We start from the raw sequence: 22,955 nt of genomic DNA, 5'->3' as shown, positions 1-22,955 counted from the left end.
ACTGTTTTTTTTTTTTCATTCCTTTTCTTTAATTTCCTTTCACTTTCGATTTTCTCCCTTCAATTCTGTTCGTCATTTTCTGTATTTTCAGTGAGTGTGTGTGTGTGTGTGTGTGTGTGTGTGTGTGTGTGTGTGTGTGTGTGTTAATTCAATTTAATACGTACGTTCTTAATTCCTCTGATTCTCCCTAACAACCTTCCGGAAGCAATTCATACATTTAATTGCATATATATGAACTAATTGCCTCACCCGCCCCACGAAGCCAAGCCCGCCCGATAACCACTCAGCCACCTCTTCATTCCTCCTCACCTTCCTTTCTCCCTTCCAGTGGCGGCGGGGAGGCAAGGGAGGGAGCGGGGTTGAGGGCACCAGGATATCTTAGTCCGGTTGTTATTTCCTGAAGGCGGAGTGACGGGGCCGCTTCCTCACGCCGACAGCTGCTTCATTAATACGCCTCCTACCTGTGATTGGCTCCCCCTCACCCCCCAGCCCCCCTTCCACCCCCCCTCCTCCCCTCACCCCTTTCTTTCTTTACATCATATCCTTCATTTCCTCCATTTCTTTCTTTTTTCACTCTCTTTCTTTCCTCTTTTCTTTCTTTTTCCTCTTTTCTTTTTATTTTTCTTTCCTTTACTCTTTTTTTTTCATTTCCCTTTCGCTAATTTTCTTTTTTTCTTTTCTCCCTGTCTTTCTTTTCTCTGTCTTTCTTATCTCCTTTCTTCGTCTTTTCTTTCTTTTTATTTTTTATTTTTTTATTTCTGTTTCCATTCCTTTTCTTTTTTTCATTTCCCTTTCGTTCATTTTATCTTCTTTTCTCCCTTATTTTTTTTTCCCTTCCCAAATCTCCCTTTTGCTTCTACCTTCCTTTATTTCCTCCACCTCCTCCTCCTCCTCCTCCTCCTCCTCCTCCTCCTCCTCCTCCTCCTCCTCCTACCTCCCCCTACTCCTCCTCCCTTTTTTCTCCACTTTTTTTTCTTCCCTTCCCAAATTTACCTTTTCCTCCTCGCTTCCTTTCTTTCTTATCCTCTTTCCTTCCCCTTACCTCTCTCCTCCTCATCCCTTCCCTCCATTCCTCTCCTTCATTCAGTCTCTCATCGATTCTTCTCTCTCTCTCTCTCTCTCTCTCTCTCTCTCTCTCTCTCTCTCTCTCTCTCTCTCTCTCTCTCTCTCTCTCTCTCTCTCTCTCTCTCTCTCTCTCTCTCTCTCTCTCTCTTGTAATCTGACCTTTTTCTCCACCTTTTCTCTCTCTCCATTTTAACGTCTTTCATTCTCTCCTTTCCTTTTCTTTATTCATTGTCTCTCTTTCCTTTCTATCTCTATCTATTTATCTATCTATCTATCTATCTATCTATTTATCTTTCTTTCTTTTCTCATCTTCACATCCTTCCTGTTTTTTCTATTCATCTTCTTCAACCATTCTCTCTCCCTCTCTATCTATTTATCTATCTATCTATCTTTCTTTGCTTTCTTCTTTCTTTCTTTCGTTTCTTTCCTCGTCTTCACATTTTCTCTTCTCCATATTCCTCTTCTTTCATTCATTCATTCTCTCTCTCTCTCTCTCTCTCTCTCTCTCTCTCTCTCTCTCTCTCTCTCTCTCTCTCTCTCTCTCTCTCTCTCTCTCTCTCTCTCTCTCTATCTATCTATCCATCTACCCATCCATCCATCTATCTATCTATCCCCTGCAGTACTCCTGACAGCCCGCCGCTTGAGGACAGGCGGAGCGGCTCGTCAGGGCGGCCCAGGGGAACACAAAGACCTCAGCCCCGCTCCCTCGTTAGCCTGAGTCTTTTGTTTCCTAAGTGTCACCTTGCGGCCGTGGGGGAGACCAAATAGAGTCCTTCTTCTAGTGTAAAATAACTCCTGTGGCTCTCCTTTCACGGCCACGACACAGGCTTTCTTCATTTCTCTCTGTATTTTCTCTCCCGTTTCTTTGTCCCTGTTTTCCCGTTCTTTACCAGTCTTGTTTTGAGGGTGTAGACCACAGTTGCCATATTATCGTACTCAGAACATCGTATTTATCGGTTTCTGGGCCATCGCTATTGCAAAAAAAAACCAATAACTAACCATTTCAATGATATCTATAAATGAATCTAGTTATCGGGGTGGAGGAGACAGTTTTGGGGTCGGAAATCAGCAAATATAAGACAGTTTTGGGGTCGGAAATCAGCAAATATAAGACAGTTTTGGGGTCGGATCTCAGTAAATATAAGACAGTTTTGGGGTCGGAAATCAGCAAATATAAGACAGTTTTGGGGTCGGATCTCAGTAAATATAAGACAGTTTTGGGGTCGGATCTCAGTAAATATAAGACAGTTTTGGGGTCGGATCTCAGTAAATATAAGACAGTTTTGGGGTCGGATCTCAGCAAATATAAGACAGTTTTGGGGTCGGATCTCAGTAAATATAAGACAGTTTTGGGGTCGGAAATCAGCATATATAAGACAGTTTTGGGGTCGGAAATCAGCAAATATAAGACATTTTTAGGAAAAAAAGAAAATATAAGACAGTTTTTGGGTTTTGAAGTCGGAATATATAGACAGTTTTGGGGAACTCAGCAAATATAAGACAGTTTTGGGGTCGGAAATCAGCAAATATAAGACAGTTTTGGGGTCGGAAATCAGCAAATATAAGACAGTTTTGGGGTCGGAAATCAGCAAATATAAGACAGTTTTGGGGTCGGAAATCAGCAAATATAAGAGCCTAAGTACGACAATTTGGCAACGTTGGTGTAGACTGTAGGGGGCCACGTGACCTTTCCTCCATCTTACCTCTCTCTTCATTTTCACATCCTCCTTTCTTTCCATGGCGCACAAGTGAGACCTTACTTAACGAGCTCAACATCCCCAGGTGATCAACGATGCTGCTACAATGTTCTATCTTGTCTAACTATCTTATTCAAAGCTTATCTTGGGGACACGATGCCTAAGTGGTCAGCGTGAGGGCGCCACTATAAACACTTGTCTGCCCCACAAAGAAAGCTTACCCCAACCATAGGCAGAATGTAAAAAAAATACCTGTTTTTCTACCTGGCTCAGTCTTTAAAACTCAAGACTAACTTTTCACCTACCTTTCTACCTGTCTCTCGGTCAATTAAATGACAAACTACCTTCACTATTTACCTGTCTTTATAACCATGTCTCGGTCTATTAAAAACAAACCATCTAATTCACCTTTCAGTCTACTTGTCTCGGCTAATTAAAATCAAACAACCTCCTCTATTTACCTGTCTACCTGTCTCGCTCAATTAAAATCAAACAACCTCCTCAATTTATCTGTCTATCTACCTGTCTCGCTCAATTAAAATCAAACAACCTCCTCTATTTACCTGTCTATCTACCTGTCTCGCTCAATTAAAAACAATCTCCTCTTGTCTTTCTCTCTACCGTCGTGCACGTAAGGCCACACCAGGCATCCACACGCCAGAAGCCTCCATCCCATCACATCGCACAGTTCCACGCGGCTGCCTCCAGGACTGCCAGGGCGCCCACGATCCTTTAAGAGGCTGCGAGTGCTCTCCACACCCTGACGGAGGGGACAAAGAAGGTTAAACCCGGATCTGGGCCACGGATAGGCGTTCCTTCACCCTCTCCTCGCGCCCTAGGAAGCGTCAAGGCAGCAGGAGTGACGTGAGAGTGAAAGAAGGTGATGGAAATTCTCGAGTGGCTTATGTCCGAATTTTCAAACATGACGCCTCGGTTGGTACGTTTGAAGAGCCTCTCGTTCTGGAAGTTGCTGGGGTTTTCATGGACCGTTTTGTGACCCCAGTGATAGTTTTACATGTCTTCTGCGCCTTGAATGGAAAAAACAACCATGAAAACCAGGTCAATCTTCTCTGTGTGTCTGAAAAGCCTTTCGTCGTAGAAGCTGCTGGTTTTTTCATGGACCGTTTTGTGACCCCAGGGATAGTTTTACACGACTTCTGAACCTTGAACGGAAAAACAACCCATGAAAACCCGGTCAATCTTCTCTGTGGTCCTTATGTGTGTCTGAGAAACCTCTCGTCGTATAAGTTCCTGGGTTTTTCATGGGCCGTTTTGTGACCCCAGTGATAGTTTTACATGTCTTCTGCGCCTTGAACGGAAAAACAACCCATGCAAACCCGGTCACTCTTCCCTTTAGCCCTTATGTGTGTCTGAAAAGCCTCTCGTCGTATAAGTTCCTGGGTTTTTCATGGACTGTTTTGTGACCCCAGTGATAGTTTTACACGAATTCTGAACCTTGACCCGGGAAAAACACCCCATGAAAACCCGGTCAATCTTCCCTTTAACCCTTATGTGTGTCTGGAAAGCCTCTTGTGGAAGTCGCTGGGGTTTTCATGGACCGTTTTGTGACCCCAGTGATAGTTTTACATGTCTTCTGCGCCTTGACCCGGGAAAAACACCCCATGAAAACCCGGTCACTCTTCCCTTTACCCCTTATGTGTGTCTGAAAAACCTCTCGTCGTATAAGTTCCTGGGTTTTTCATGGACTGTTTTGTGACCCCAGTGATAGTTTTACATGTCTTCTGCGCCTTGAACGGAAAAAAACAGCCATGAAAGCCCGGTCATTCTTCTCTGTAGCCCAAATGTGTGTCTGAAAAGCCTCTCGTCGTAGAAGTTGCTGGGTTTTTTATGGACCGTTTTGTGACCCCAGTGATAGTTTTACACGGCTTCTGCGCTTTGTCGTATAAGTTCCTGGTTTTCATGGACTGTTTTTACACGTCTTCTACGCCTTGAACGGAAAAAAACAACCATGAAAACCCGGTCACTCTTCTCTGTGGCCCAAATGTGTGTCTGAAAAGCCTCTCGTCGTAGAAGTTCCTGGGGTTTTCATGGACTGTTTTGTGACCCCAGTGATAGTTTTACACGTCTTCTGCGCTTTGAATGGAAAAAAAACAACCATGAAAACCCGGTCACTCTTCTCTGTGGCCTTGGGAAACGGTCGTGAACTGATCCATCTAACCATTTAACTACCCACCCACTCACTCACTCACTCACTCACTCACCCACCCTTTCACAAACTCATCCATCTAACCATTTAACTACCCACCCACCCACTCACCTACTCACTCACTCACTCACTGACCCACCCTTTTACCCACTCATCCATCTAACCAGTCAAGTGCACACAAAATCACTCACTCACTCACTCACCCTTTTACCCACTCATCCATTTAACCAGTCAAGTACACAGCCAATCACTCACTCACTCACCCACCTCAACCTCATCCATCACCCTGACAAACACTAGAAAAAGGAGACATGACCCCCCCCCTCTCTCACTCCTTCCCCCCCCTCCTCTCACCCCGTCTCACTCCCTGCCTCTCTCTGTCACCTGTTAACCCGCCACCTGCCGCCCCACACGTCTCCACCTGGCAGCCAATTACCCGTGCGTCTGTCCCCGTTACCTGCGCCCCACCTGACACCCCTGGGACATCCACTCTTACTTTCCGTTGCCTTATACGCCTTGAAGAGAAAAAAGGGGAAAAAAAGGTCTCAGGATTTTTTTATTTTTTTGTGTGTGTTTGTGTGTGGGAGGGGGGAAGGGAGTGTATGTGTGTGTTTGTGTAGGGGGGGTAGGCCTATGTGTGTGTGTGTGTGTGTGTGTGTGTGTGTGTGTGTGTGTGTGTGTGTGTGTGTGTGTGTGTGTGTGTGTGTGTGTGTGTAGCTTTGTTTCTCATTGCCATTCTGTCTCTTATCTGTCTGTTTGTCCGTCTGTTTGTCTGTCTGTCTGTCTGTCTGTCTGTCTGTCTGTCTGCTTGTCTATCTGTCTGTCTGTCTGTCTGTCTGTCTGTCTGCTTGTTTATCTGTCTGTCTGTCTGTCTGTCTGTCTGTCTGTCTGCTTGTCTATCTGTCTGTCTGTCTGTCTGTCTGTCTGTCTGTCTGTCTGCTTGTCTATCTGTCTGTCTGTCTGTCTGTCTGTCTGCTTGTTTATCTGTCTGTCTGTCTGTCTGTCTGCTTGTCTATCTATCTGTCTGTCTGTCTGTCTGTCTGTCTGCTTGTCTATCTGTCTGTCTGTTTGTCTGTCTGTCTGTCGTATGTCTGTTTGTCTGTTTGTCTATCTGTCTGTCTGTCTGTTTGTCTGTCTGTCGTATGTCTGTTTGTCTGTCTGTCTGTCTGTCTGTATGTCTGTCTGTCTGTCTGTCTGTCTGTCTGTCTGTCTGTCTGTCTGTCTGTCTGTCTGTCTGTCTGTCTGTCTGTCTGTCTGTCTGTCTGTCTGTCTGTCTGCCAACCTCATCATTACCAGAAACCCAAATACAGAGTCGATTCCAATCCCTTTTCAACCCGACACTTCACCCTTACCGAGCCCTTACGAAGCCATTGTGAAGCCCTTGCAAAGCCCTTTCCTCGGAGCCTCAAGGGGCACAAGTCCGCTAGTCCGCAAGGCTCACCGGAGCGTATGAAAGACAAGGAGACTCTCACCATCATCCGACGTCCGTGACTGACTCTAAGAATATACAGATAGATAGATACATTGATAGTTACAGAGAGAGAGATAAGGGGAGGGAGGGAGAGGGAGAAAAGGAAAGGAGAAGAAGTGTAGAGGGAGGAAAAGAGGACAGGAAGAGAGAGAGAGAGAGAGAGAGAGAGAGAGAGAGAGAGAGAGAGAGAGAGAGAGAGAGAGAGAGAGAGAGAGAGAGAGAGAGAGAGAGAGAGAGAGAGAGAGAGAGAGAGAGAGAGAGAGAGAGAGAGAGAGAGAGAGAGAGAGAGAGAGAGAGAGAGAGAGAACACCTGGAGATTTTTCCCAGAATGGCCCTCAGGTTTATTACTCAAGCAGACTGTGTGAAGGAGTACAAAGGAGTACAAAGGAATAGCAAACAGCAACAGACCTCTTGGTCCTAACTAGGCTGTTTGTTGTTGCTACCATCTACTCTAATCTACGAGTCAGAGACAGGACAGCAAAGGCGAAGGCTCCTCCCCTCCCACCAGTCCCTCCAGCCGAGGCTGGCACGAAAAGGAAGAATACCATGTAGTATAGAAAAACTACAATGGAATTTTACACGGACAGAAGGAAGATCATACACGACAACTAAGCGAACACTACTTTCTGTTAGACCGGAGCAAAATAGCGGATGTTCGGGTTAGCTTCTAAATATTTGTCTAGTCGGTTTTTGAACGTGCAAATAGTTTCGCTTTGGACGAAGTTTTGAGGCAGAGCATTCCATACATTGATGACACGGTCGAAGAAGAAGTGTTTTGATTCATTTGAGTTGAAACGCTTCCTCGTTATTTTGTATCCATTGTTTCTTGTGACGCTTGATTGAGAGACTGTAACATAATCCTGAACATTAACGATGTCGAATCCCTTAAACATTTTAAACACTTCTATAAGGTCACCTCTTAGTCTGCGCTGTGATAAGCTGAATAAGTTCAGTTCCTTAAGTCTGTCTTCGTACGATTTATTTCGCAGTCTAGGGATCATTTTAGTAGCTCGACGCTGCACCCTCTCGAGTTTGTCTATATCTTTTCTGTAATAGGGAGACCAAAACTGAACGCAATACTCAAGATGTGGGGGAACTAACGCATTGTACAGTGTCAATATTACTTTTTCTGATGTGTTTTCAAATGTACGACCAATAAATCCGATCAGTTTGTTGGCAGTTTTTACTACTTCTGTGCAATGTTGACTCTGTTTAAGATCGTTGAAAATTATTACTTCAAGATCTTTTCCTTCGCTGGCTTCAGAAAGTCGCACTCCGTTAATTTGATAATGAATACGATCGGTGTTGATTCCGATATGCATAACCTTGCACTTTTCAATATTGAAATCAATTTGCCATGTTCGTCTCTCTCTCTCTCTCTCTCTCTCTCTCTCTCTCTCTCTCTCTCTCTCTCTCTCTCTCTCTCTCTCTCTCTCTCTCTCTCTCTCTCTCTCTCTCTCTCTCTCTCTCTCTCACACACACACACACATTACTCCATTTTCTTTTTCCTCCTCTTTCTCCTCCTTTTCTCGCTTTTTTTCTTCCTTCATTTCTTTTATTTTATCTTCTCTCTTCTCATTCTCCTTTTATTCTTATTTTCTTTATTTTCTTCTACGTCTTTTCATTTGCTTCTGTTATTCATTCTATTTTTTTGTGCTGTCTCATCCTCTTCTTCTTCTTCTTCTTCTTCTTCTTCTTCTTCTTCTTCTTCTTCTTCTTCTTCTTCCTCCTCCTCCTCCTAGCTTGTGGATATTCTGTCAGCCAAAGGAGATTGCTCTTGAGACCTCTCCATCACCTTTTTCCTCTCACTCTCACTCTCGTTTCCTCATTTCCTTCCTCCTCCTCCTCCTCTTCTTCTTCCTCTTTCTCTTCTTCCTTCGCTTCCTCTTCTTCTTCTTCGTCGTCGTCTTCTTGTTCTTCTTCTTCATTCTTCATTTTCATTTTTACGCTTTTTTCTTTTTTTTTTTAGTTTTCATTCGTTTTCGTGTTATATTCCTCTCTCTCTCTCTCTCTCTCTCTCTCTCTTCTCCTTCCTTCCTCCTTCCTCCTTCCTCCTTCCTTTCCTTTCCCTTCCTTCCTTTCCTTCCCGTCCCTCACTCTTCCCTCCCTCTCCCTCACTCTTCCCTCCCTCTCCCTCACTCTTCCCTCCCTCTCCCTCTCTCTCTCCCTCCTTCTCTCTCTCTCCCTCCCTTCTCCTCTCAAATGGGCAATAAAGACGAAAGACGCAAACATAAGCAGGATAATTTGAGACTTAATGGCGCTCTTTACACACACACACACACACACACACACACACACACACACACACACATACATATATTACTTCTATCTCTCCATCTCTCCCTTTCTCTCCCTCTCCCTAATTTTGTCTCCCCTTTCCCTCCCTCTCTCTCTATCTCCGTTTTCTCTCCCCTCTCACTCACTCTCCTTTCTCTCTCTCTAACACACACACACACACACACACACACACACACACACACACACACACACACACACACTAATAATAATAATAATAATAATAATAATAATAATAATAATAATAATAATAATAATAATAATAATAATAATAATAATAATAATAATAATAATAATAATGATTCAGGATTTCATTGCCAATATTCTTTTTTTTTATTATTAAGCAATCAATTCCTCCTCCTTCCTAAATCTTCTCATCCCCTCTTCCTCCTCCTCCTCCTCCTCCTCCTCCTCCTCCTCCTCCTCCTCCTCCTTCCTAATCTTCTTAATCTCTCCTCTAATTTACCTCCACATTCATTCACTTACTAACTCCCTTTCACATTAATTTTTTTTTTTTTTCTCTCTCTCTCTCTCTCTCTCTCTCTCTCTCTCTCTCTCTCTCTCTCTCTCTCTCTCTCTCTCTCTCTCTCTCTCTCTCTCCACACACACACACACACACACACACACACACACACACACACACGATACCAAGAAATGTTAATAGCAAGCTCCAGAAAAACTCCTCCCTTCCCTCCTCCTCCTCCTCCTCCTCCTCCTCCTCCTCCTCCTCCTCCTCGTCCTCCTCCTCCCCAGAATCCTCAGGGGGCCAACTTGTCTCTTACGTGTCCTACAGGTGGCCGCGGAAATAGGATTGGAAGGATTTTATTATTATTATTTGTAGTAGTAGTAGTAGTAGTAGCAGTAGTAGTAGTTTTATTCCTATGTTTTTACGAGTTTATCAAATCCACAAATGAATCTGATATACCGTTTACAGTAATGAATAAGTAGTAGTAGTAGTAGCAGTAGTAGTAGTAGTAGTAGTAGTAGTAGTAGATTCCCTAGGGACAACAAGCCATCCCTAGCCGCCACCTGCCCACATTAGACCTTAACTTCACCTAACTTTCCCTTCCCTTCTTCCCTTTGTCAATGATGTAAGTTCTCTCACCTCGCTTACCCTTCACCTCTCTCTCTCTCTCTCTCTCTCTCTCTCTCTCTCTCTCTCTCTCTCTCTCTCTCTCTCTCTCTCTCTCTCTCTCTCTCTCTCTCTCTCTCTCTCCCTACGTGCCATATCTCACATCTCTTGTACTTCTCTCTTCCTCTTCCTTTTAGATTTAATTATACGGAATCAGACTGTCACAGAAGAGGGAGAAGAGGAGGAAGAGGAAGGAGGAAGATAACACCTGTAAAGGGAAGAAGGGGAGGGAGAAGGAGGAAGGAAGGAAGGAAGAGAGACAAGGGATGAGAGGAGGAAGAGGAGGAGGAAAGGGAGGAAAGAAGAAGGGGAGAGATGAGGAGGAAGGAGGAGGAAGGACTTAAGTAGAAGGGGAAAATGAGAGTTGAGGAGGAGGAGGAGGAGGAAGAGGAGGAGGAGGAGGAGGAAGGGGAAAGGATTAAGGAGAGGAAGGGATATAAGAGGAAGGGAAAGGGTGATGTTAATGACGGGAATGAGAAGGGGAAGAAGGGTGTGAGGAAGGGAAGGGCTGTGAAGGAGTTAGAGGAGGAGGAGGAGGAAGGTGATAAAGAAGAGAGAAGAGGAGGGGAAGAAAACGATAAAGGAAATGCAAAGAGGGAAAAAAGAGGGAATATAGGAAAATCGAGAAAGATGAATGTGAAGGAAAGAAAGAATAGGAGATGGAAAAGGAGGAGGAGGAGAAAAGAGGAGAAGAAGGAAGAGAAAAAAATAAGGAAAAGAAAAGGATATAGAAAGGGAATAGAGAGTAAGGGAATAAACAGGAATGAAAAAAGGAGAAAAAGACCAAAATAGAAGAAGAAGAAGAAGAAGAAGAAGAAGAAGAAGAAGAAGAAGAAGAAGAAGAAGAAGAAGAAGAAGAAGCATAAAAGATGTAGAATAAGGAATAGAAGAAATAAAAGCAGATGGAGAAGACGGAGAAAGGGATAGAAGGAGATAAAAGAGGAAGAGGAAGAAGAGGAAAGAAACAAAAGAAACAGGACAGACAAAGGGAAGAGGAGATAAAAGAGGAAGAGGAAAAAGAGGAAAAAGAAACAGAGGGACAGACAAAGGGAGAAGAGGAAGAACAGAAGGAGAAGGAGGAAGAGGAGAAGGAAGAGGAGGAGGAGGAGGAAAGTAAGTAAAGTAAGAAATAGAAGGAAAAAAAAGGAAAAGAGGAAGAGGAGGAAAAGAACAAAGAGAAACAAGAAGGAGAGACAGAGGAAGAAGAAGAGAAAGAAAACAAATTAAAGAAAACAACAAGAAAACGCCAAAGAAAGAGAAGAGGCAGAACAAGAAAATAAGGAAGAGAAGGAAAGAAAAGAAGAAGGGGAAGAAGAAAAAGAGGAGGATAAACAAAAGGATAAAGGAAAAGGAAGTAAACAAGGAACACGATTAACAATAAAAAGAAGAGGAAAAAGAGGAAGGAAAGTAGATCACGCTTCTGAAGGGAAGAAGAGGAAGTGAGGGAGGAGGAGGAGGAGGAGGAGGAGGAGGAGGAGGGATGCAAGGGGATGAGATGTAAAGAAGAGGAAGAGGAAAGGAAGAAGAAGGGGGGTGATGAAGAGGAAGGAGGAGGAAGAGCTTGAGTAAAAGGGGAAGGGAGGAGGAGGCGGAAGAGGAGGAGGAGGAGGAGGAGGAGGAGGAGGAGGAGGAGGAGGAGGAGGAGGAGGATACAACAATAATTCAATAACAAAAACAAAATTAAAATACAATAACAAAATACAATAAAAGGTAAACAATAAAAATAAAACTTGTAACAATACTGAACCAACCCAACAAAGAAACGAGGGTACATATGTTTAAGGGAAAGGACCGAACCCCTATTTACATCTGTATGGGAAATTTCCATAGCAAAGGCGGAATTAAGCAGGTCATCCGGGGCGGCGCCGAGGGAGGAAAAACAGGGAGGTAGGAAAAACAGAGGAGATAAAACAGAGGAAGGAAAAAGGTGAATAATAGATAAAACAGAAAAAAATAGATGAAAGATGGATAGATAGACAGATAGATAGATTAGCAAATGGAAATCCTCGAAACAAATATGGCCGATAGATAGACAGAGAGAGAGAGAGAGAGAGAGAGAGAGAGAGAGAGAGAGAGAGAGAGAGAGAGAGAGAGAGAGAGAGAGAGAGGAAACATAACATAAATAATTCACATCACAAAAAGAAATCACACACAATGAACAAATTATGAACACTTCACAACCTTTCGAAATTTAACCTCAAGCAGAAAGATAATTTTGGTAACCCAGGGCCGCCACCACCATTTTTCCCTTCGCTTATAACCACGTTGAGGACCCCGGACGCGGCCCATCAGTCAGCGCCCTCCCGACGGACCTGGGAAATTAGATCAGTGACGCCCCTTCACCGCGCCGACCTTAAGGCCCCTCTCACACGGGGACGCTTAGCAGCGCTGCTAAAATTATGCTCCTTTCACACGGGGACACTTAGCAGCGCTTCTCAGCAGCGCTGCAGCAGCGCTACTCACGCGCGACTCAATTTTAGCAGCGCTGCTGAGAAGCGCTGCTTATCTTTCTAGAAAATGTTGCGGGGGGAGTGTCGAATTAGCAGCGCTTCTCAGCAGCGCTGCTAAAATTGAGCAGCGCTGCAGTCGAGCCACACACGCGCTGGAAAAAAAAAAAAGGTGTCGCGGCTGCAGCTACGTGTGAAAGCTTCCATCCATTGAACGCCATGTGTCGTGACGAGCAGCGCTGCTTTTTGTGTCCGCCACCGGCAGCGAGGCCAACCACTCAAATCCATCTGCAGCGCTACTTTTTGTGTTCGTGTCTGCGTGTGAAAGCCTCCATTCACCTCCATTATTTACCAGCCGCAGCGCTGCTGACCACCGCTGCTAAGTGTCCACGTGTGAAAGGGGCCTAAGGATGAACTAAACACTACTGAAAAGGGAGGTAAAGAGACAAGATAGTGACACAGACAGTATAATAGTAAGACACACGGAAACGTTCTTGGCTGAAACATGGGAACGAAGAGGAGAATAACTAATGCCTACAAAGGAAGGAAATTGAAAGAGTAATGACCTAAGAAGCGTTACAAGCGTCAGAAGTTTACAGAAGAAGATGAAGACGAAGAGGAAGAACAACAAGAAGAACAAGAGAGAACAAGAAGAACAAGTAGAATAAGAACAAGAACAAGAAGAAGGTTACTATGGGTTTCTGGTCTATTTTTTTTATAGTTATATCGTTTTCCGGGCATAGCATTTAAATGAAGAGTCCGATAAGTCTGATAATTTGGCGAAGCATATATCAGACTTCACCCTACCCACCACCATTATCACCCTCACCCCCACCCCCGCCCCCACCACCACCACCATTAGTCTCTCCTTCTCAAAGCCCCACAAGCCTGCAGACACGGGCCTCGTACTCCCCCCTCAGGATATGCCTCGTAAAATTTTCCTGCCACGCATCCTCCTCCCTTTCCTTCCCCTTCTCGCACTGCCTCTTCCTCCGCGCTTCTCCGCCGTCCCTTGCGTCCACGGCCTCTCTCGTTCTCCACTATCCGACGTTAAAAAAAAAAGCCCCCTCCCCCCCAGCGCTGCTCTAGTAAAAAAGTGTAAAGAATGAAAGGCCAGAAGAGGGATCGGAATCGGTTGTAGAGTTGCCTAGATACTCCTAATGGCAGACTCTATTAATCTTGAGAGAAAGGCGAAAACATAATAGGCGTGAAATTATGCTGAATGAAGGGATAGAGTGATTTTGAGACCCTTTTCTATTGTACTGAGGATGAGAAGAGAGAAGAGAGAGAAAGAGAAAGAAAGAGGAAGGGAATAGAGAAGAGAAAGAGATAGAAAGAGAAAGAGACAGAAAGAGAAAGAGAGAAAGAGGAAGAGAAAAGAAAAGAGAAAGAAAAAGAGAAAGACGAAGAGAAAAGAGAAGATAAAGAGACAGAAAGAGAAGGAGAGAAAGACAAAGAGAAAAGAAAAGAGAAAAACAAGATAAAAAACAAGAACAAGAACAAAAAAACTAAAAACAAGAAAACAATAAAAATAACAACAATAATAATAATAATAATAATAATAATAATAATAATAATAATAACAATAATAATAATAATAATAATAATAATAATAACACAGACAACCCGTAAATCAAACCCAGTGCAGCAAGGCATCTGATCCCTCTTAATGACACCCGACAAGGTTCCGGCATTAGGAAGTCTGAGCTGTCTCGCCTTTGACTAATTTATGCGATCCTGTCCAGACACACTCGGCGATATGGAAGGGAAGGGAAGGGAAGGGAAGGGATGAGATGGAATTGAATGGGATGGGACGGGATTGGATTAGACTAGAAGGGAAGGGAAGGGAAGACAATGGAAGAGAAGGGATGGAATGGAATGAGATGGGATTGGGTTGGATTGGATTGGATTGGAAGGGAAGGGATGGGAAAAGATTGGAAGGGAAGGGAAGGGAAGGGAGAGGAGGCGTCCGGAACAAGGGAAGGTGAGGAAGGGAAAGGAAGGAAAGGGAGTGGAGGTAAGGAAGGGAATGGAAGGGATGGGGAGGAATGGCACTGGATGGGATGGGACGGGATGGGAAGGAAAGGGATGGGATGGAATTAAATGGAATGGGATGGGATGGGATTGGATTTGAATGGAAGGGAAAACAAGACAAGGGAAAGGAAAGAAGAGAAGGGAAGGGAAGGGAGAGGAAGGGAAGGGAATGGAAGGGTTAGGAAAGGAAAGTAAGGGATTGGAAGGGAAGGGAATGGAAGGGTTAGGAAAGGAAAGGAAGGGATTGGAACGGATGGGATGGGATGGGAAGGAGTGGGAACAGAAGGGAAGGGAAGGGAAGGGAAAGGAAGGGAAGGGAAGTGAAGGGATTGAAAAGGGAAGGGATTGAAAAGGGAAGAGAAGGAAAGGGATGGGAAGGGATGGGAAGGAAAGGATAGGGAATGGAAAGGTTAGGAAAGGAAGGGTAGAGTAGGAATTGGATTGGATGGGATGAGATGAGATGGGGTGGGATGGGATGGGATGGGAAGGTAAGGAAAGGGAATGGAAAGGTTAGGAAAGGAAGGAAAATTATTGGAAGTGATGGGATGGGATGGATAATACGAAAAGAAGAAAAAACGATATGTCTTGGGTGAGGTCAGAGTGGGGTTAGTACCACCGTGAGACTAACTCCGTGACGTTTGACCTTTGACCTCCCTTGTTCAGAGGAAACAGAGGCAGGGAGAGGCCACGAGGTCATTGAGGGGGACCTGCTGACCCGCGGAGCCCCTCAGTAAGCTCCACGAATTGACGTCCTTAGATTTTTTTATTGGTGAAAGTCTACGCTGGGAGATTGCCATGTTTAACTAACCAATATATGAGAAAGGATTGAAGAGAGAGAGACAGAGAGCAATGAAAGAAAAATAACCAGAAACAAACAGAGAGATGTGGAGAAGACAGTAAAAGAAAGATAAAGATAAATGGACAGATAGACAGATCATTTTAGATTATTTGTATTGGTGAGTCTACGGTGAAAGATTGCCACATTTAACTAACCAATATATGTGAAAGGTTTGGACGAGAGACAGACAGCAAAGAAAGGAAAAGAAAGAGAACCAAACGGACAGTAAAATAATGACCAAGAGATATTGACAGATAGACTTTCTCGGATTTGTATTAAGTCTACGGTTGGAGACTGCCATATTTAACTAACCAATACATGAGGGGATTGGTGACCGAGAAACAGACAGCAATGAAAGGAAGAGAAAGAGAAACAAACAGGGATATAAAGAAGACAGTAAAAGAAAGAAAAAGAGAAATGGACAGACAGACAGATCATTTCAGATAACTTATTAATGGTGAGAGTCTACGGTGGAAGCTTGCTAGATTTAACTTGCCAATACGTGTGAAAGGATTGGAGGAAGATTTAAAGAACAGCAAATAAAGGAAGATAAAGAAAAACAGACAGACATATATAAAGACAGAAAAGAATGGAAGATAGATAGAAACAGACAAAAAAAATAGAGAACAGGAAAGAAAGGAGCATGGAGAGAAACAAACAGATATAGAGAAGAGAGTAGGAGATAAATAAAGAGAAATGGAGAGATAGACAGATGGAAAAAGATCCCTTATCAACTCCTTCTCTTTCTTTTCTATTCTTCTTTCTTCTTTTCTTTTCCTGTTTCTTTTCGACTTCGAGATAAATTGAGACAGACAGCAACGAAAGAATGATAGAGCGAAACAGACAGACAGACATGTAGAACAGACGGCTTATAAATTATTTTCTACATTCTCTTTCTCTTTCTCTTTTTTCTTCCTTTCGCTTTTCTTCTTCTCTTGTATTCCTTTCTTTTTTCTTTAATTTCTTTTCTTCTTACTTTCCTTCTTTCTCTTTTCTTTCTGTTTCTTTTCTTCCTTTTTTTCAGCTCCTAGACAGACACACACACACACACACACACACACACACACACACACACACACACACACACACACACACACACACACACGTGGCTATAGAATCCAACACAGACAGACACAGTCAGAGGAACAGACAGAGACAAAGACTGCCACCGACATTGACCTTTATGAAACTCGAACACAGCGCTCCCCACCTGCCCTTCTGCATTATCTAGTCTCTCTCTCTCTCTCTCTCTCTCTCTCTCTCTCTCTCTCTCTCTCTCTCTCTCTCTCTCTCTGTCTCTCTCTCCCCTCTCCTTCTCTCCCTCCCTCCCCCCTTTCTCTTCCTCTCTCCTCCTCCACCTCCCCCTTCATCTTAACTCCTTCAACCTTTCTCCCCTCTCCCCCTTCCATCCTTCCTACCCCTTCAAGAATCACTCCCTTGTTCCTCCCTTTCCTTCTCTCCCTCCCTTCAATTCTCCACTCCCCCTTTCTCTTACCTCCCTCTCCCCCTCCCCTTCCATTTACCCTTCCCTACAGCATCCCTTTCTCTTCCATTTCCTTTCCTCCCATTCAATCCCTTCAGCATCCCTTCCTCCCTTGACCCTCCCTTCCTTCCCCTTCCTCTCCTCCCTTAATGCTCTCAAATTATTCACGCTAGCAAAGGCGGGAGAAAAAAATGTTAGGTTATATATTTGTTGAAGTTTGGGCAGAAGGTTAAGTGAATATATCCAGCTTAGGCTTTCGTTCTCCTCTGTGCTCTCGGGTGAAGGAACTCGGGTTTGTAAATGAGTTAGAGAGGGAAGGGAAAAAATAAGGAGTTGTGAGATTGCGAGGTGTTACGTCATAATGTTTTTTTTATGGTAACTGTCTGTATGTCTGTTTGAATTTGTGTGTGTGTGTGTGTGTGTGTGTGTGTGTGTGTGTGTGTGTGTGTGTGTGTGTGTGTGTGTGTGTGTTTATCTTCTGTCTGTTTGTGTCTATTTCTGTCTCTTTCTCCCTCTTTCTCTCTCTCACTCTCTCACCCTTAACTCTCTCTCCTTTCCTCCTTCCCTTACTCCCTTATTTCCTACCTCCCTCCCTCCCTTCCTTCCTTCCTACCTCTATCCCTCCCTCCCTTTCTTCCTTCCTTCCTACCTCCCTCCCTTCCCTCCTTTCTTCCCTCCCTCCTTCCCACTGTTGCCTCTCACCCTATCTCCCTCTCCCTTCCTCCCTCCCTCTTCTCCCTTCCTCCCTCCCTCCCTTTCTCCCTCTCAGCCATCATTTATCACAGTTTCCAGACCGTCAGTTTCCCTCAAGTTTGTAAGATCACGGCTCGCCACCCTCCCTTCTTCCTGTTCCACCACCACCACCACCACTACCACCACCACCACCACCACCAACACCACCACTACCTCCACTCCTTCTATTCTACTTCTCGTCTTCCTTTCTCTTCTCCTTTCTTTTCTCTTTTTTTGACAATACATACTTTTCTTGGGGGGGTGGCTGTGTGATTGTGTGTGTGTGTGTGTGTGTGTGTGTGTGTGTGTGTGTGTGTGTGTGTGTGTGTGTGTGTGTGTGTGTGTCTCTCTCTCTCTCTCTCTCTCTCTCTCTCTCTCTCTCTCCTCCTCTTTTGGATTCCGTTTGGAGAAAGAAAAAAAGAAAAAGAAAGAAAAAAATAAGCCTGGATATGTAAAGGCAGGCTGTGAACCTTCCCTTGGGCTCTTTTTCTTTTACCTTTCTTTCCCAAGGTTCAACAATTTCAAGAGTCGATTTTTCTTTCTGTCCGGGCTATGAAAACATTGATCAGGGACTTTTATGAACAAACTTTCTGTCTAACTTTCCTCCGTTTGTTGATGTTTGTTTCCCTTTCGTTACACAAGAATAGCTTCGAGGGAGAGCGTGTCACCCCGTTGGGCAGATAAGGGTATAAGTTGGTCAAATACGGGAATAAGTTGGTCAAATACGGGAATAAGTTAGTCAAATACGCGAATAAGTTGGTTAAATACGAGGATAAGTTGGTCAAAAACGGGAATAAGTTGATCAAATACGGGAAATAAGTTGGTCAAATACGGGAAATAAGTTGGTCAAATGAGGGAAATAAGTTGGTCAAATACGGGAATAAGTTGGTCAAATACGGGAAATAAGTTGGTCAAATACGGGAAATAAATTTATCAAATACGGGAAATAAGTTGGTCAAATAAAGGAAATAAGTTGGTCAAATAAGGGAAATAAGTTGGTCAAATACGGGAAATAAGTTGGTCAAATACGGGAAATAAGTTGGTCAAATAAGGGAAATAAGTTGGTCAAATAAGGGAAATAAGTTGGTCAAATACGGGAAATAAGTTGGTCAAAGAAGGGAAATAAGTTGGTCAAATACGGGAATAAGTTGGTCAAATACGGGAAATAAGTTGGTCAAATACGGGAAATAAGTTGGTCAAATACGGGAAATAAGTTGGTCAAATACGGGAATAAGTTGGTCAAATACGGGAATAAGTTGGTCAAATACGGGAATAAGTTGGTCAAATACGGGAAATAAGTTGGTCAAATACGGGAAATAAGTTGGTCAAATACGGGAATAAGTTGGTCAAATACGGAAATAAGTTGGTCAAATACGAGGATAAGTTGGTCAAATACAAAAGTTGGTCAAATACGGGAAATAAGTTGGTCAAATACGGGAATAAGTTGGTCAAATACGGGAATAAGTTGGTCAAATACGAGAAATAAGTTGGTCAAATACGGGTTTAAGTTGGACAAATTCAACTTTAGGAAGGAAACAGACAAAACCTGGTTCACGAAGAGAGTGGCGGATGAGTGGAACAAACTGAGCAGGTGTATAGACGAGCCAAACACGATCGAAACCTTTTAATGGAGACTAGATGTCTTTATGGACAGGAAGGGAATCTGGTGAGCAACCCGTCTTCAGGAGCACCCTTGTATAGACCATCTGACCTTTTGTTGTTTCCTAATGTCCTTGTGTTTTAGTTATTTCATATTGAGTTTAATTTTTCCTGTATAGCGTTTTTTTTTATATATATATCATACGCTTTTTCACAAGAGATTATAGGCAAGGAAAAAAGGGAAGAAAAGAAAGAAAAAAAGAAAGAAAAAGACAAACAGAAAAGAAGGAAAGAAAAAGAAAGAAAGAAACAGGAAAGAAGGAAGGAGAGAAAGGAAAGGAAAAGAAAGGAAGAAAAAAAGAAAGAAGGAAAGAAAAACGAAAGAGAAAAAGAAACAAAGAAAGAAAAATAGAACAAGAAAAGAAAGAAAAAAGAAAGAAAAAGACAATCAGGAAAGAAGGAAGGAGAGAAAGGAAAGAAAAAAAGAAAGAAAGAAGGAAATAAAAACGAAAGAAAAAAAGAAACAAAGAAAGACAAATAGAACAAGAAAAAAAAAAGACAAACAGGAAAGAAGGAAGGCGAGAAAGGAAAGAGAAATAAAGAAATAAAGAAGGAAATAAAAACGAAAGAGAAAAAGAAAGACAAATAGAACAAGAAAAGAAAGAAAGAAAGAAAAAAGAAAGAAAAAGACAAACAGGAAAGAAGGAAGGCAAGAGAGGAAAGCAAAAGAAAGAAAGAAAAAAGGAAAGAAAAACGAGAGAAAAAGAAACAAAGAAATAAATAAATTAGAACAAGAAAAGAAAGGAAGGAGGAAAAGAAGGAAGGAAGCAAGCAAGGAGGAGGTCAAAACAGAAAACAAACAGCTCATGGAAGGAGGAAAACATACAAATCATCCATTCCTCTGATCGCCTTTGTTTTGTCCTCACCTCTCACGCGCTTGGCAATATTAATAATACCACACAATCTCTAGCTCATTTATTCCGGGTATTAATCTTGCAGAGAGAGAGAGGGTATAGATTTAACCGTCTAGTTCCCTTCGCTCATCGTAAAGTTAATCCGTTTTCCCACAAGCTACACCTCTTTATCGAATGCCTAACCTCTCATGGTCTTGATAATGTTAATAATTTCTCTCCAGCTCAGATTTTCCCCGAATTAGTCTTGCAGAACCTGGGTATAGATTTTAACCCCAAGTTCCCTTCGCTCATTACTAAGTCAATCCGTTTTCCCACAGGCTGCATCTCCTTACTGAATGTCTCACCTCGCACGCTCTTGCCAATGTTAATAATTTTTCTTCAGCTTAGATCTTCCCCGTATTACTCTTGCAGAACCTGAGTAAAGATTTTAACCCCAAGTTCCCTTCGCTCATTACAAAGTCAATCCGTTTTCCCACAGGCTACAGTCGGCTATAGAGAGTAGTGTCACACTGTCCAGTAAGTTTCGTTCAGAAAGCGACATCTGGCAACCCCTCCACGCGACATGAAAATTATTACATCCTATCGAAATCGTACTGTTGTGGTGATCGGTGGTCACAGGTGCACTCTACATAATTTTAAGATAGATATTTATCAAAGTGCCTGTCGCTAACGCTAATAGATATTTTTTTCTTTAGGCTCTGTCGCTACATTTTGACACGGGCGGGCTTAGTTTCGGTCAAATTAATTTAAGAGCAATTCTAAGTTGTTTATCAAACTATGATACATTTAAAAATATACTGCACTTATTAAGGAGATTGTTATGCCTTTTAAATAAAAATAAATCCCTGATCTTGTTCTTTTATAAAATAAAACGTAATAATAAATATAAACGTTCACATGAGTCGTCGACCGCGGCTCTCGCACTTAACACACACACACACACACACACACACACACACGTATTTATACTTAGATATTACGTAATCTTCACGGAGAAATGATTTTAGATTTTGGTGATCTGAATTGTCTTTGAGACTTTAGTGACGGGAATAAGGCTGAGTTAAACAGACAAATTCGCCTATTTGCTGTTTGATGGTAAGGAGCATTAGTCACTGCCTGCTGTGAAGGACAATTGCACGCGGTATTTTCAAAGTTTAATAAGAAAGTGTTTACTGTTCGTGATGTTTACCCGTCGTCATCATCATCATCATGTAGAAGACATTCATTATCGCATTTCTAAATTGAATTCATGTAATCTGGTATATTTCTAACTACATTATATTATAATATAATATAATATTATACAATATTATAATTTCACGGTCACACACACACTGTACACACTGATACGCGTCACTAACATCACCAGTGAATGCGCCACCGTGGTATAGTTGCCAGATACCGCTACCAGGCTAAACATTCTGAAAACCGTGACACTACTCTCTATCGTCGACTGTACATCTCCTTATTGAATGTCTCACCTCGCACGCTCTTGCCAATGTTAATAATTTTTCTTCAGCTTAGATCTTCCCCGTATTACTCTTGCAGAACCTGAGTAAAGATTTTAACCCCTAGTTCCCTTCGCTCATTACTAAGTCAATCCGTTTTCCCACAGGCTGCATCTCCTTGCCTTGTTTTCACCTCAAAAATTCTTGCCAATGTTAATAATTTCTCTTCAGCTCAAGTCTTCCGCGTATTAATCTTGCACAACCCGAGTATAGATTTTACCGCCGAGTTCCCTTCACTCATTACAAAGTCAATCCGTCTTCCCACAGGCTACATCTCCTTCCCTTGTTCTCACCTCAAAACTCTTGCCAATATAAATAATTCCAATCCTCCAGAACCCGAGTATAGATTTTAACCCCTCGTTCCCTTCGCTCATCACAAAGTCAGTCTGTATTCCCGCAGGCTACATCTGCTTCTCCAATCATTTTCCAGTGTTGAATTATTGTGTTTCCGGTACTCCAAGGCGCCCAACACTCGTGGCTCTCTCGGGAACACAAGATAAAAGACAGTGTGTCGAGTTTTAAGTGAAAGAGGCAGACAACGAAGAGAAGGGAAGAGGGCAACTATTTCCTTGGCTCTGGGAAGTGGAGGCGAGAGGAGACGAAAGAAGAGGACAGGGAAGGGAAGTTCTTTGTAAAATATCCTTCACCCAAACACTAGGGAACAGAAAGAGTGGAAGAAAATCATGAAGTAACGCCCTCTACCCATTTTCCTTCCCTCAAAACCACGTCCCCTTGATCAAAACGGAAACTACGCCTGCCAAGAGTTCTGTTTTGGTGTTGGTCTTGGTCTGGGAGCCGTTTGTCACTTGCTTCACGGCTCTGTAACGGCGCCTCCAATGGACAGATGCTTAACCCAAACACTAGATAGACAGACAAACATATAAACACTAGATAGACTGACAGATAGAGGGGGACAAAATTAATAATGGCTTATCGCTTTTAGGAGCAGTAAGTAGCGGGGGGGTTTTTTTCATTGTTTTTTTTTTTACGCTCTTGCACTGTCTCCTCTGCTGTAAAAAAAAAATCCTAGATAAATAGAGATAGATGGATAGATAGGTATAGATAGATAGACAGATAAACACTAGATTTATTAACAAATAGAAGAGGACATATCAGGCCCTCCCATACCTCTCCCAGCACCCAAAAATCCTCTAAACAACAACGTAAAGGAGCTCAGTACATACCTGCTCGCGGGACTGTTCCTCAATGACCATCTTGACCTCGAGGGACTGTCGCGTCTCGAGGAAGGCGCGGCGGTGCTTCTTGTCGGCGAAGAAGTAGGACATGAGGCCGAGGAGCGTGGCGGCCGACAGCAGGACCAGACTGGCGCAGACCTGAGGGGGAGAGGAAAAGGAGGTTAGGGATGGTAGAGATCGGAGGTAGAAGGCAGGAAGGAAACTCTTTGAAACTTTATTATACTTGCAGAAGAAAAATGGAAGGAAGAAGGAAGGAAGAAAAGAAGGAGGGAAAAGAGGAAAGAAAGGGAGGAAGATAGAAAAAAAGAGACAGGAAGTAAGGAAGGATAGAAAGGAAAGAAAAAAGGAAGAAAAGAAAGAATGAAAGAAAGAAAGGA

General features: G+C 43.0%; 1 protein-coding gene across 2 annotated transcripts in view; it reads right to left on the bottom strand.

The window, feature by feature from the left end:
* LOC127002905 (adenylate cyclase type 3-like) overlaps nt 1-22,736 on the bottom strand; it is a 156,647-nt gene extending 133,911 nt beyond the window's left edge. For both annotated transcript variants that reach the window (XM_050869216.1, XM_050869217.1), the window contains exon 1: nt 22,567-22,736. In XM_050869216.1, coding sequence (XP_050725173.1) covers nt 22,567-22,668 — 102 coding nt within the window. In that variant the 5' untranslated portion in view covers nt 22,669-22,736. The remainder of the gene's footprint in view (nt 1-22,566) is intronic.
* Nucleotides 22,737-22,955: the final 219 nt, after the last annotated feature.

Source organism: Eriocheir sinensis, chromosome 24 (genome assembly GCF_024679095.1).
Source record: "Eriocheir sinensis breed Jianghai 21 chromosome 24, ASM2467909v1, whole genome shotgun sequence".
Lineage (NCBI taxonomy): Eukaryota > Metazoa > Arthropoda > Malacostraca > Decapoda > Varunidae > Eriocheir > Eriocheir sinensis.
Note: the sequence above shows the minus strand (reverse complement) of the source record. Positions and strands in the feature narration are given on the sequence as shown.